Here is a 12,060-nt window from a genome sequence, read left to right on the forward strand (position 1 = left end):
TTCACGTTTCCTATGTTCAGCCCCAGACGCTGGCCAGAGAAGGATCCGGATCACAGCAGAGGCTGGGGAGCGCCCCGTTTATTCCCATTAGAAACCGCAGGCAGGAAATGGTGCCTCCGGGGTGCGTCCCGCCCGCGTCCCGTCCCAGCCCAGCCCTGACGCCCCCGCTTCCCGTCCAGTCCCCGCCAGGGAGGCCCCGGGCCCGCCGTGCTGCCCGCCTAGGCCTCGCTGCGCTCCGGCTCCAGCTCGCGGAAAGGGCTGGGCCGGTTGGAGGAGCGCAAGGCTGGGGTGGGCGAGCGTCTCTTGGCGAAGGGGCCGAAGTACTCGGCGGCGAAGGTGACCACGTCGACCGGCTGGCGCAGCAGCAGGAAGAGCAGGAAGTCGGAGATGAGCGCCTGGGCCTCGGGGTGCTGCCGTAGATAGCTGTTGTGGCTGAGACGGAGCTCCTCCTGGTGGTGCCGTGGCGAGCCTGAGCCGGACCCGGACTCCCGCTCCCCAGGGGCGCACCCTCCTCCTTTGACCCATGGAGGGATTAGGAACGCTGGGGTCCCCAACCCCTCGGGGTGCAGTATTTCAACCGGGCAGGAAAAGTGATGACAAAGGGTGGAATATATGCCCAGGGCGGGGGTAGGGGGTTAAGGGGGTTGGGAGGGATGGGGACCTCAGGCTGCCTGCAGCCCCTCCTCACCTTTCGGTCCAGGAACCGCGAGTAGAGCTCCAGGTCCTCCTCCCACACCAGGGGCTTCTTCTTAAATACTGGGCGAGGCTCAATATCATCTGAAGGAGTCCCGTGGGAGGAAGGTGGTGGTGGTTTAGTTGCTAAGTCGTGTCTGACTCTTTCCGACTCCCATGGACTGTGTAGCCCGCCAGGCTCCTCTGTCCATGGGATTCTCCAGGCAAGAATAATGGAGTGGGTTGCCATTCCCTTCTCCAGGGGATCATCCCGACCCAGGGGTAGAACCTGGGTCTCCTGCGTTGCAGGAAGATTCTTTACTGACTGAACCACCAGGGAAGCCCCTGGGTGGGAGGAAGGCTGCATGCCTGTTCTGACCCCAGAACCTTCCTCAGATATAGAGGGATGACTGGAGGACACCTGTTCTAGGCAGGCTCAGGGAAAACCTCAGGGTTCTGGCTGCCCATATGGGCGGAGTTCCCAGCAAAGTGATCCTCTCCTAATTAGGGACAGGGACTGGAAATCAAGGGCTTCCCTAGTGGCTCAGATGGTAAAGAATCCGCCTGTAATGCAGGAGACCTGAGCTCCATCCCTGGGTCGAGAAGATCCCCTGGAGAAGGAAATGGCAACCCACTCCAGTATTCTTGCCTGGAGAATCCCCATGGACAGAGGAGCCTGGCAGGCTACAGTCCATAGCGTTGCAAAGAGTCAGACATGACTGAGGGACTACGCACTTACTGGAAAGCAAAGCCTCTGTGTCTCATTTGGCCTCCCACCCCAGAGATGGCGCAGTCAAGGCAGCCCCTGCACCCTGGGAGTCTCAGTGGCTTCACTCACCCTCTTCCCTCAATACAGGCACCTTGGTGATCATGCAGCACCCCGGGGAGCCCACCTGGATCCTCTTGGCCAGGTGCCTGGAGTGCAACACGGAAAAGGTGTGAGTCTTCCTAGACCAGCTGGCTCCTTTGAAGGGTGTCCTGCGGGCCTCCCTTTACTGCCGTCCTCTCCCCCTCCCCCACTTGTCTTTGAGTTTCAGGGTGCTGTTCATGTTTAGATCCCCAGATAATGGGGACTGTGTCTACTTTGAAGATATGTGCACATGTGCAAGACCTTTATAGTGTGCGTGCTAATAGAACCATGAAAGAGCTCCCTGGCACGCCAGTGGGACTCCACGCTTTCACTGCCAACGGCCTGGGTTCAATCCCTGGTTGGGGAACTAAGATCCCACAAGCCATGAAGTGCAGCCAAAAAAAGAAAGAAAGAAATGGCAAGCCAAATTATAAAATAAGGAAAGCCAACAAAGTTCTAATGTGTTTGTTTGTTTGCTTTTCCCAGTTGGTGATTCTGTCAGTACCTCTGTGGAAATTTCAAGAAATAAAGCTCTTCTCCCTTCCGAATCTTCTCAGGATTTCGGTGCCTGTGCTTTGCTGGTGACAGCTTGGCAGTGTATTAAGACTCTTCCTCCAACCTGAAGATCTTATCGAGTGCTAAGTTGTTCAAACTTTTGTGTTTTTCAACATTACACCCACACCTGTGGCAGCTACTTTAGCTATCCCCTGTGAAGTTGACCTTGACTCCCTCAACTGTTCAGCGCTCTTTGGTGAGATTTGGGAGGCATTGTGAAGATCAGGAACACGAGCGAATATATGGAAAAAGGTGAATGAGTGGGTAACGCTGGGGGCACTCCGATCTCAACAACAAGTCTCCCTGGTAGTGAAGGAAGACTTGGCCCATCTCCGCCCAGGTGACTGAGCTCCCATGTTTGTGCTCAGTACTGCCCCCTTGGCCTCACCGACAGTAGCTCACCCATCAGAGAGCAGGTAGAACTGGCAGGACATGGGGATGCCTTGTTCTGAGTGTACCGTCTGCTCCACAATGAACACTTCCACCTGCTGATGGCCCACCTGGATCGTCTGGGAGCCCAGGGCTTGCTGGCAGCAACCGAAATGAAGGGAGGGAGGTGAGGCGGATGCCCACCAGGACCTCCCCCTGCATCTCACCCTGCCCTTCTCTCCATCTTGTAGCTTCATTGCTTGTTCACTGGTGATAAGCAACCCTTGGCTGTCCAGACCCTTAGGCTCCACAAGATTTGGGTTGCAGCCCCGGGTTAAGTTGAGGTCCTCTCATAGAGAGCCAGCTTCACCCTGCTCCTGCCTCAACCCCTGTCCATGCCAGCTCCATGACCAACTGCTTCTAGCTGGCAGATTCTGTAACATAGATAACCAATTAGGTGTGAGTGTGGGAGAGGACAGGGGTTGGGTTACTGGGGGGAGAGAGGGTAGTGAGGCTCTGGAGAGGGACTTTTTTATTGTTCAGTTTCTAAGTCGTGTCTGACACTTTGCAGCTTTATGGACTGCAGCATGCCAGGCTTCCCTGTCCTTCAATATCTCCCAGAGTTTGCTCCAATTCATGTCCATTGAACCAGTGATGCCATCCAACTATCTCATCCTCTGTTGCCCCCTTCTCCTCCTGCCTTCAATCTTTCCCAGCATCAGGGTCTTTTCCAATGTATTGGAAGCTCTTCACATCAGGTGGCCAAAGTATTGGAGCTTCAGCTTCAGCAACAGTCCTTCCAATGAATATTCAAGATTGATTTCTTTTAGGATTGACTGGTTTGATCTCCTTGCTGTCCAAGGGACTCTCAAGAGTCTTCTCTAGCACCATAGTTCAAAAGCATCAGTTCTTCCGTGCTCAGCCTTTTTTATGGTCCAAGTCTCACATCTGTACATGACTACTGGAAAAACCACAGTTTTAACTATACGGAGATGTGTTGGCAAAGTGCTATCTCTGCTTTTTAATATGTGGTCTAGGTTTGTCATAGCTTTTCTTCCAAGGAGAAAGAATTGAGACTGAGGTTTGGGGCTGTCTCAGGCCCATGCAAGCTACCTGTTGTAATTAAAACTTAAATCCCTATTACAGCTATGGCTGTGAGGAGAAAAGTGCTAACATAAAAACATTTCAGAGAAAATTGGGGGGACATGGTATGTGCCTGTTTGTGTCAAACTCTTTGCTGTTTGTCATGTTTGTGACAGAAGAGACTCCCGTGTCATTTACAAAGCTGGTCAAATCAGCCCCCAAAGTGTATGTCCACAGACACAGCTTCAAAATCACATACTGCAGGAAGTCCTAGGTAGGTTGGTGATGAAAGTTTAGCCAAAATAAAGAAGCACCCTTCAGGGCTGAGACATAATAAAATAAAATTCAAGTGAAGTTGGAGATTTAAATTTCCTGATGTTTAAAAAAAGTCTCTAAAAGTGGCCCCACACTATGTTTTTTTTCCTGAATTGACTTTTGTGCAAAAAGCATCACTTTCTTCCATTGCTCCCACCTTTTTAGTCCCTATCTTCCTCACGCCACTTGCCTTGGTCTTCTCTCTAACAAACGCAATCTTGTTTTCTCCTGCCCTTGGAAGTTTCACCCCCACACACCAGGGTTTATCCCAACCCCACCTGCTCTTCTACTCCACAGCTGCCTTTTCTCCCAAATCAGCTCTGCCCCTTCTAGTTTGCCCGCAGACCAAGTCCCCACCCAGGGAGATGGCTCACGTAAGTAGAACAGCAGAGTTTGCCTTCAGTGTCCAAGGCCAGGAAACGGGCGTTGCTGGGCACCGTATGCCGCCAGGCCATCACCCTCAGCAACACCAGGTTAGCGGCCTGGGAGACGAAGCCCTCAATGGAGGGCCAGGGGAAGAAAGTCACTTCGGTCTTCACTTCCTGTTCAGGACAAATCTGGGTCAGGGACCTTGAGCTGGGAAGTAGAGGGAGGTTGGGCAAGCCAGATGTTGAGCATACGGTCCAGTCCCTATGGTTCCCAGGGCAGGCTCCTGGCCTGACACCATCTGTCCCCTGTTTGTGGTTCCAAAGAGGATGTTGAGTTATGGCTCCCACCTGGCTCTCACCTTACCTCACCCTCCTTGACCATTCTGGTCATGGCCAGCTGATCATCCTGCTTCAGCAAACTCATCTTCTGTTCCATGGGGAGAATGTGGAACTAGGGGCCAGAGTAGGAAGGGAGAATCAGGGACTCACCGACTGTATATGAGTGAGATCCCCCGGAGGCCACCTTGTCCGTCCTCCATAAATGAGAAAACCGAGGAGAGATGTGGATAGAAAACCTTCCATCTGTGGTCAAGGCTGGGGGCCCAGGAGGTACCTTGATGAACTCCTGACTCTGTTGTTCCACAACCTCCAGTTTCCATGAGAGATAGGCTGGGGGGAGGGAGGTGGAGACAGGGCTGGAGACTGTGGGAAGGGTGGGTGGTGGCCTGGGCTGGACAACTCAGGGGTAGGGTGGCCACAGGTCAAAACTAAGACTGTGATTATCTTGCTGTCACCCCACAACCCATGCTTTCTCTTTGCCTCGTTCTAGTCCCGAGGTGAAATCAAAGGGTTGGTACTAAGTGAATGTCTTGGGAGTTAGGGGCTGGGAGTGGGGGGCAGGGTAGGACGGTAGGGGTTGGGGGGGGCGGTGGTCAGGAACTCTACCCAGAAGGGAGCTTCCGCAGAGTGTTTTGTCCACGAAGCCTCGGCTGGAGGCATGCACGAAGGGGAAGTACGTTATGACACCAGATTGGTCTTTGTATTTCCCTCTCTGCACCTCAATGGTCAGCTCTCCCTGAGGCTCCCCTGTGTCCGAGACCATGACCAGAGTCTCCGAGAAGAACAGCAGCAGCAGCTCCTCCTGCCCTGCGGAGTGAGGGTCCCGTGGGAACAGTTAAAGCCCCAGCTCCTAGCCCTCAACTCTCTGACCCCCTGGCCAGCAGTGCCCCCATGGTCTCCACCCACCCTCTCCTCATCTCACGTCTCCCAGGCAGCCCTTGCCTCCCCTCCATTGGCCTCTGCAGCGGTCAGAGGTGAAGACACCCCCACCCCTCCTCACTCACACATGCGCAGCGATCCCCACCCCCACTGTGTCCCTGGGGTCTTCCGTTAGTTGAAGACGATCAGCCAATGTGCTTCAGGCCCTTTCTGAGTCCCAGGAGAGTCAAGGCTGAGAGAGGGGTGGCCGTGTCTGGGCTTTCTCTCTTCCCTCCGGTCCACAGTTCTGCCCACCCCCTCCACCCTCACCGCCCAGGCTCACGGAGGGAGTTGAGGAAGTGGATGGCCTCAGCATTGGCCTCTGGGGGTGGCAGATTCCCCTGGGTTGAGGGTTGGTGGTCCTTGGCTTTGGAGCCTATGGAGAGAGGAGAGGCTGAGATGGCAGATGGCGGGCCCTGAGAAGGACAGTGATGGGGCCAGAGTCCCAAGAGTAGAATCTTTCAAGGCCACCCCAAGGTGGATGATGAGGGAGAGATGCCCCCCTCACTTTCCAGGCCCCCACCCCCCAACTCCTCAGCCCCCTTCTCACCTTTGGATTGAACTTTAGAGGACATGCTGCCTGCTGCTACCTGCTTTGTATCCAGATGTCTCCATGGCAACTGGGAGCTCCCTACCGCCTCTTAAAGGGCCATCAACCCATTTCACTAAACACCCAGAACTTTGAGTAGCTGGTTGGAACTGTGACTTGTGAGCTAAGCCCAAATTTGAGGTACTGTCCAGCAGAGGGAGTATCTGACATTCTTAGGCGGCAGAGGAGATGACATGAGCATTTACAATGACCTTGGAAGCTGTAACACACAACTGCACTTTGGAGTTCAGTTCTTACTAGCATTGTAAATAGAACCAATACTTTAAAAAAAACTTTAAATTTTACTATATTTATATGTATACTTTTATTAGATTGCATTAAAAGTACTTGGGAAGCTGGTTTATCAATTTGTTAAAAAAAATTAGAGAATTATTTTTCCTTTATTTTTTCCAGTGTTACCAGGATATGTTGTTCAGTTGCTTAGTTGTGCCTGACTCTTTGCAACCCTACAGACTGAAGCATGCCAGACTTCCCTGTCCTTCACTGTCCTTTGAGTTGATGATGCCACTCAACCATCTCATCCTCTGTTGCTCCTTTCTCCTCCTGCCCTCCATCTTTCCCAGCATCAGGGTCTTTTCCAATGAGTCAGCTCTTTGCATCAGGTGGCCTAAGTATTGGAGCTTCAGCTTCAGCAGCAGTCCTTCCAATGAATATTCAGGGTTGCTTTCCTTTAAGTATTGACTGGTTTGGTCTCCTTGCAGTTCAAGGGATTCTCTAGAGTCTTCTCCAGCACTGTGGTTTGAAAGCATCAATTCTTTGATGCTCAGCCTTCCTTATGGTCCAACTCTCACATCCACACATGACTACTGGAAAAACCATAGCTTTGACTATACAGACCTTTGTTAGCAAAGTGATGTCTCTGCTTTTTATAATTGGCATATAACAATCAGTTGCTTTTAAAAAAGTAGTAGAATATATGGAATGAATAAATAAGGCACAAACTGCCTAAAGCAGTTTTAATTTTGTAAAGAGGACATATTGTTAATTGAAGTCCCCTTAAAAGTTAATATTAGCTAGGACGTCCTTGGTGGTACAGTGACTAGGAATCCAACGCATGGAACATGGGTTTGATCCCTGGTCCAGGAAGATTCCACACGCTGAGGAGCAAGTAAGCCCGTACACCAGAAGTACTGAGCCCAAGCTTTAGAGCCCACGGGTTGCAACTGCTGACGCCTGAGCACCTAGAGCCTGTGCTCTGCGACAGAAGAAGCCACTGCAATGAGAAGACCATGCACATAACAAATAGCCAGCGCTCACTGCAACTAGAGAAAGCCTGAGCACCGACAAAGGCCCAGCACAGCCAAAAATAAATAGATAAATACATTTAAAAAGCATTAGCTAGGTTTATAATTAGAATGACGTGACAAAATTGAACTTAGACGTTTTAAAAATACTTATGTTTTAAAATTTGCATTTTAAAACATCGAGCACTAATTTTTAAAAGCCCACTCTGCACGTGAGCCACCACCAGTGGCATTAAGAAAATTCACAGCTGCTTTGGGAAGTGGTTTGTTAGTTCCTCAAAATATTAAATGTGAAGTTACTATATGACAATTCCACTCTGAGGCGTATACCCAAGAGAGCTGAAAACATCTGTCCACATAAAAACATACACACAGATATTCATAGCGTCATTATGCAGAATACACAAAAAGTGGAAACAACCCAATTGTTCATCAACTGGTGAATGCATAAACAAAATGTGAGATAGATAGATAGATATAATGGAATATTGTCCAGCCATAAAAAAGAGTGAAGTACTGACACATGCCATAATATGCTTGAACCTTGAAAATGTATTGAGTGAAAGAAGCCAGTCACAAAAGACCACATATTGTATGATTCCATTTATATGATTAAATGCCCAGAACAGGCAAATCTATAGAGACAGAAAATAAACCAGTGGTTGCTTGGTGTGGGGGAAGGGTGGGGCGTGGAGGCAGGCAGACACCTGACACCAGAAGGTCCCAGGGTTTCTTCTGGGAGTGTTGAAAATGTTCTAAAATTAGACTGTTGGCAGTAGCTGCAAAACTGCACATATGTATACTTTAAAAGGGTGTCATTTGTATTATATAAATTGTATCTCAATAAAAATAATAAAAAGATGATTTAAAACAAACCTATTGCTTTCATGTGTGAATTACATAAAGTTTGACAAAATCTTTTCTATTAGGCAAAGTTTAAAAAAAAGAAGAAGAAGAAGCAGGGACTTCCACAACAGTCCGGTGGTTAAGACTCCACTGCAAGGGGCATGGGTTCACTTTCTGGTCCAGGAACTGAGGTTCCACATGCCATGCTGCAAGGTCAAAAAAAGGGCAAACTGCTATTTTTTGTTCCTTAAGGGATGCTCACTGAACTGAACTGAACACAGTCCCCCTCCTTATTGCATCCCCGTATCCCTGCTGTTCTGGACTCCTGGCCTGAGGGAAAATTTGTTCCCTGAGCCCTCTACTCCTTAGAGTTTTTCTCCTGTCACTCCCGCTCTCCTTCACCTCCCCTTGCTCAGGCTCTCCAGTTGCACAGAACCCCCCAGTTACCTGTCCTGACAGGCTCCCGCCTCCTGCGGGGAGCTCTCTCACTTCCCCCAATTCTCTTCCCCTTGGTTCTGGCTGTTTCCTCCTAGTCGTTTAGGGGAAAGAGCAAGTTGGCAAGGTGGATCAGAGAAGGATCAGACGAGGTCGGGCGCGTTCAGGGTGGTATGGCCGTAGACTCACAGAAGGATCAACATCCAGTTTCTTGTCTATTTTCTTAGTCATCTGTTAAGGACCCTTGTTACCACTGCTGCTTAGGGCCTGATAGACCAGTGGAAGGATGCTCTGGAGAAGTTGATGTACTAGCTGTGCAGCTGTGTTGGACAGGTTGGCCTCTCTGAGCCTGTAGCATGGATGGCCAGTGCCCTCCCAGTGGCTGGGGTGGGCATCTACTAAACAACAGCCACTGCTGCAGAGACGGTGCCCTATGTGCCCAGCTCTACAGGGTGTAACTCATTTAATCCTTCCAATCAGCTTCTCAGGTGGTGTGAGCATCAACCCCATTGGACAGATGAAAAGTGGAGGCACAGAAAGGTTAAGTAACTTGCCCAAGGTCACCCAGTTAATAAATGGAAGATGTGGACTCCACCCCAGATGGGCTGGCTTGGGTCCATGTTCTTAATCACTTTGCCCTATTGTCTCTGATAGACTGTGGGTGTGTGCTAAGTTGCTTCAGTAGTGTCTGACTCTGTGATCCCCCTCCAGGCTACTCTTCCATGAGATTCTCCAAGCAAGAATACTGGAGTGGCTTACCATGCCCTCCTCCAGGGGCGACCGAGGGATTGAACCCATGTCATGTCTCTGAGGTCTCCTGTATTGGCAGGCGGGTTCTTTACCACTAGCGTCACCTGGGAAGTCCTCTTGTTCCTGATAGACTAGCGCTAAGTGCACCCCACTCCAGTACTCTTGCCTGGAAAATCCCATGGATGGAGGAGCCTAGTAGGCTGCAGTCCATGGGGTCACTAGGAGTCGGACACGACTGAGCAACTTCACTTTCACCTTTCTCTTTCATGCATTGGAGAAGGAAATGGCAACCCACTCCAGTATTCTTGCCTGGAGAATCCCAGGGACGGGGGAGCCTGGTGGGCTGCCGTCTATGGGGTCGCACTGAGTCGGACACGACTGAAGCGACTTAGCAGCAGCAGCATGTTTTTTAAGAACAGTAAGAGGAAGAAGAGATTACCATTCATGGAACACCTATGTGCATCTCATTTGGCTCCCCAGCCACTCCAGAAGAAGGCTAAGAGACAGAAGTCCCCTGTCTGGTGCTACCCATGGTTGGTCAGAGTCTGTATTCAAATCCAGACCAGTCCGAGTCCTCTCTCTCCCACATGGTCCCTGCTTTGGCCCAAGCCTAGGGTTTACTGACCATCAGGGTTAGCTTTCCACCTGCTTCCAAAGACTCCATTTGTGGCCAGGGCCTTGGAGGACTAGGATGACCCCCTCCCCCAGTACACACAAGTGTACACACAGGGCTTTTCAAGTTCACATCTACAACTTATCCTGTTCTCTGTCCTTCCCTGGAACTTCTAAGGCTGCCCACTTAACATACCCCTCCCTTTTTCTTTTTCTGTGATTTAGAAAGAAAGAGACTATGATTTAGGGGGGGAAAGATGGAGGTGCTTACAGGTTATTTTTAAAATTACGCAGTATGCAAATACCTGTGAGGCCACGAGTCTACCTCTATTTCTTCTCATATAATGAATCACAGCACCAGAAATCAGACGTAGCATTTTCCAAAGTGACTTTATATGCCTTTCTCATCTAACTCTTCTAATAGCCTCCAAATAAGTGGACTTGTTGGGGATTGTTTATGATTTTGCTTTGCATCACTTCTGATATCAGACCCCCTATTCCTCTGAGGAACTCTTTCCCCACTCCCAGTACACTGTTTTTCAACTGAGTCTGACATTGGCTTTCTAGGTGTGGTCATGTCATTGAACCTGGCCAGTCAGAGAAGCCCATTCCCCTAACTCCTATGATAGATTAGGGTTGGGCACATGATCCAAACTGAACCAATGAAACTCAGTCCCTGGGACTATTAGAGGTTCTGCTATTAACTTGTAAACCTAGTTGATGAACTAGTAGCCTGTAAACCTGGAACTTCTAGAGAAAATCTTTCCATTACAGGGAAAAAGACTGATAGAGAATGGTATCAATGTAGAAGAAAGCAGAGCTGAATGACGAAACTGCTTTTGAATCCCTGGATCCAGCCATGCCTGAAGTTACCATGATGTGATCCCACACTTCTCAACTTCATGAGCTGATAAATTTCCCCTTTGGTTTGAGCCCCTTTCTACCGAGCATGTGTTACTTGCACTTGAAAGTACATACACAGTAAAGGTTCTGTCTCATTCAAAGTTGTCTCCATCGGAAGATGCAGAAACTGAGAGGAAGGTCCTTGGATGTTGAGTCGTAGAGCCAGGACTAGAACTCAGATCTCTTAACACGAGTTGTCACTGTTGCTGTTCTGCAGACAAAGAGCAGGTGTCCTAGTTGTTGCTGGTCAGTGCTGGTTCCAGTTGAAGCACGTGCCGTCATTCAGGACGGGTGCCCCAGTGGGAGGATTGGCCAAGGCTGCGGGAAAATGCTTCACTAAGCCCTAGAGAACCGTCACCATCTGTCCTTCAAAACTGGGCACACCCAGAGTGACCTGGCCCTGGGGCTTGGCCCGTCAAGAGACAGTTACAGAGCAGAGACTCACCCTTCTTCAGGAAGGTAAGGACTACCTCTTCTTCCCTCAATCCCACCCCGGTGCAACCCTGAGCCAGGATGGGGTCGGGAGCCAGTGCCAAGGTCTTTGGCTCAGGGTGAGGGACACCAAGATGGGAGGCCGAGGTACTACCAGGGGTGGGAAAACTCTGACTTGGGCCCAAAGAAATGTGGAGCTAAGCCAGTGTTTCCCAGTCTTCAGCCACAACAAGGTCACCTTCAAGAATTCTGCTATAGCCAAGTGTCACCTGTATTTCATATTTTCCTGTTTCAATAACGCAAGCGCACCTCTGAGATATTGCAGATTCAGCTCTAGACCACCAAAATAAAATGAATGTCGCAACAAAGAGTCACATAAAAAATGTTTTTCCCAGTGCACACAACAGTTTTATTACACTCTGTGCTGTGCTTAGTCGCTCAGTCGTGTCCGACTCTTTGTGACTCCATGGACTGTGGCCCACCAGGCTCCTCTGACCACGGGGATTCTCCAGGAAAGAATACTGGAGTGGCTTGCCATGCCCTCCTTCAGGGGAATTTTCCCAACCTAGGGACTGAACAAAGGTCTCCCTCATTGCAAGTGGATTCTTTACCATCGGAGCCACCAGGGAAACACATGTTACACTATACTGTAGTCTGTTAAGTGTGCAACAGCATCATGTCTAAAAAATGGTACATACCTTAATTAAAAGTATAATTTAAAATATTTTATTGATCAAAATACTAACCATCATCTGACAA

The 12,060-nt window shown here is 49.8% G+C and overlaps 1 protein-coding gene and 1 long non-coding RNA gene across 8 annotated transcripts; one reads left to right on the forward strand and one right to left on the reverse strand.

Annotated features, from left to right (window-relative positions):
- Nucleotides 1-50: 50 nt before the first annotated feature.
- CATIP (ciliogenesis associated TTC17 interacting protein) lies at nucleotides 51-6,087 on the reverse strand. Of its 7 annotated transcripts, none has more exons than XM_086340443.1 (10): nucleotides 6,020-6,087; nucleotides 5,753-5,845; nucleotides 5,158-5,353; nucleotides 4,826-4,881; nucleotides 4,577-4,663; nucleotides 4,219-4,386; nucleotides 2,480-2,604; nucleotides 1,511-1,587; nucleotides 689-777; nucleotides 51-449 (listed from the first exon to the last, which is right to left on the reverse strand). In XM_086340443.1, exons 2-10 carry the CDS (start codon nucleotides 5,783-5,785, stop codon nucleotides 219-221), a joined length of 1,062 nt encoding a protein of 353 aa, XP_086196569.1. In that variant the 5' UTR covers nucleotides 5,786-5,845; nucleotides 6,020-6,087; the 3' UTR covers nucleotides 51-218. The 7 variants fall into 7 exon arrangements, with proteins under 7 accessions (XP_086196569.1, XP_086196565.1, XP_086196585.1 ...); XM_086340439.1 differs by having other exon boundaries at nucleotides 5,158-5,358; XM_086340459.1 differs by lacking the exon at nucleotides 4,826-4,881.
- LOC147377848 (uncharacterized) lies at nucleotides 431-3,883 on the forward strand. The gene is made up of 3 exons (XR_015142144.1): nucleotides 431-563; nucleotides 1,529-1,608; nucleotides 2,009-3,883. It is a non-coding gene; the product is annotated as an uncharacterized LOC147377848 (long non-coding RNA).
- Nucleotides 6,088-12,060: the final 5,973 nt, after the last annotated feature.

This window comes from Bos grunniens, chromosome 2, assembly GCF_055505025.1.
Source record: "Bos grunniens cultivar Pamir isolate PY7600 chromosome 2, Bosgru_T2T1.0, whole genome shotgun sequence".
Taxonomy (NCBI): Eukaryota; Metazoa; Chordata; class Mammalia; order Artiodactyla; family Bovidae; genus Bos; species Bos grunniens.

Excerpts from the sequence above, each read along its gene's own strand:
- CATIP (XM_086340439.1), bottom strand. The coding sequence starts at position 6,044 with ATGTCCTCTAAAGTTCAATCCAAAG. Across the intron at positions 4,387-4,576 it reads GAATGGTCAAGGAGGGTGAG|GAAGTGAAGACCGAAGTGAC; the intron begins GTAAGGTGAGAG and ends TGTCCTGAACAG. Across the intron at positions 450-688 it reads CGCGGTTCCTGGACCGAAAG|GAGGAGCTCCGTCTCAGCCA; the intron begins GTGAGGAGGGGC and ends CGGCACCACCAG.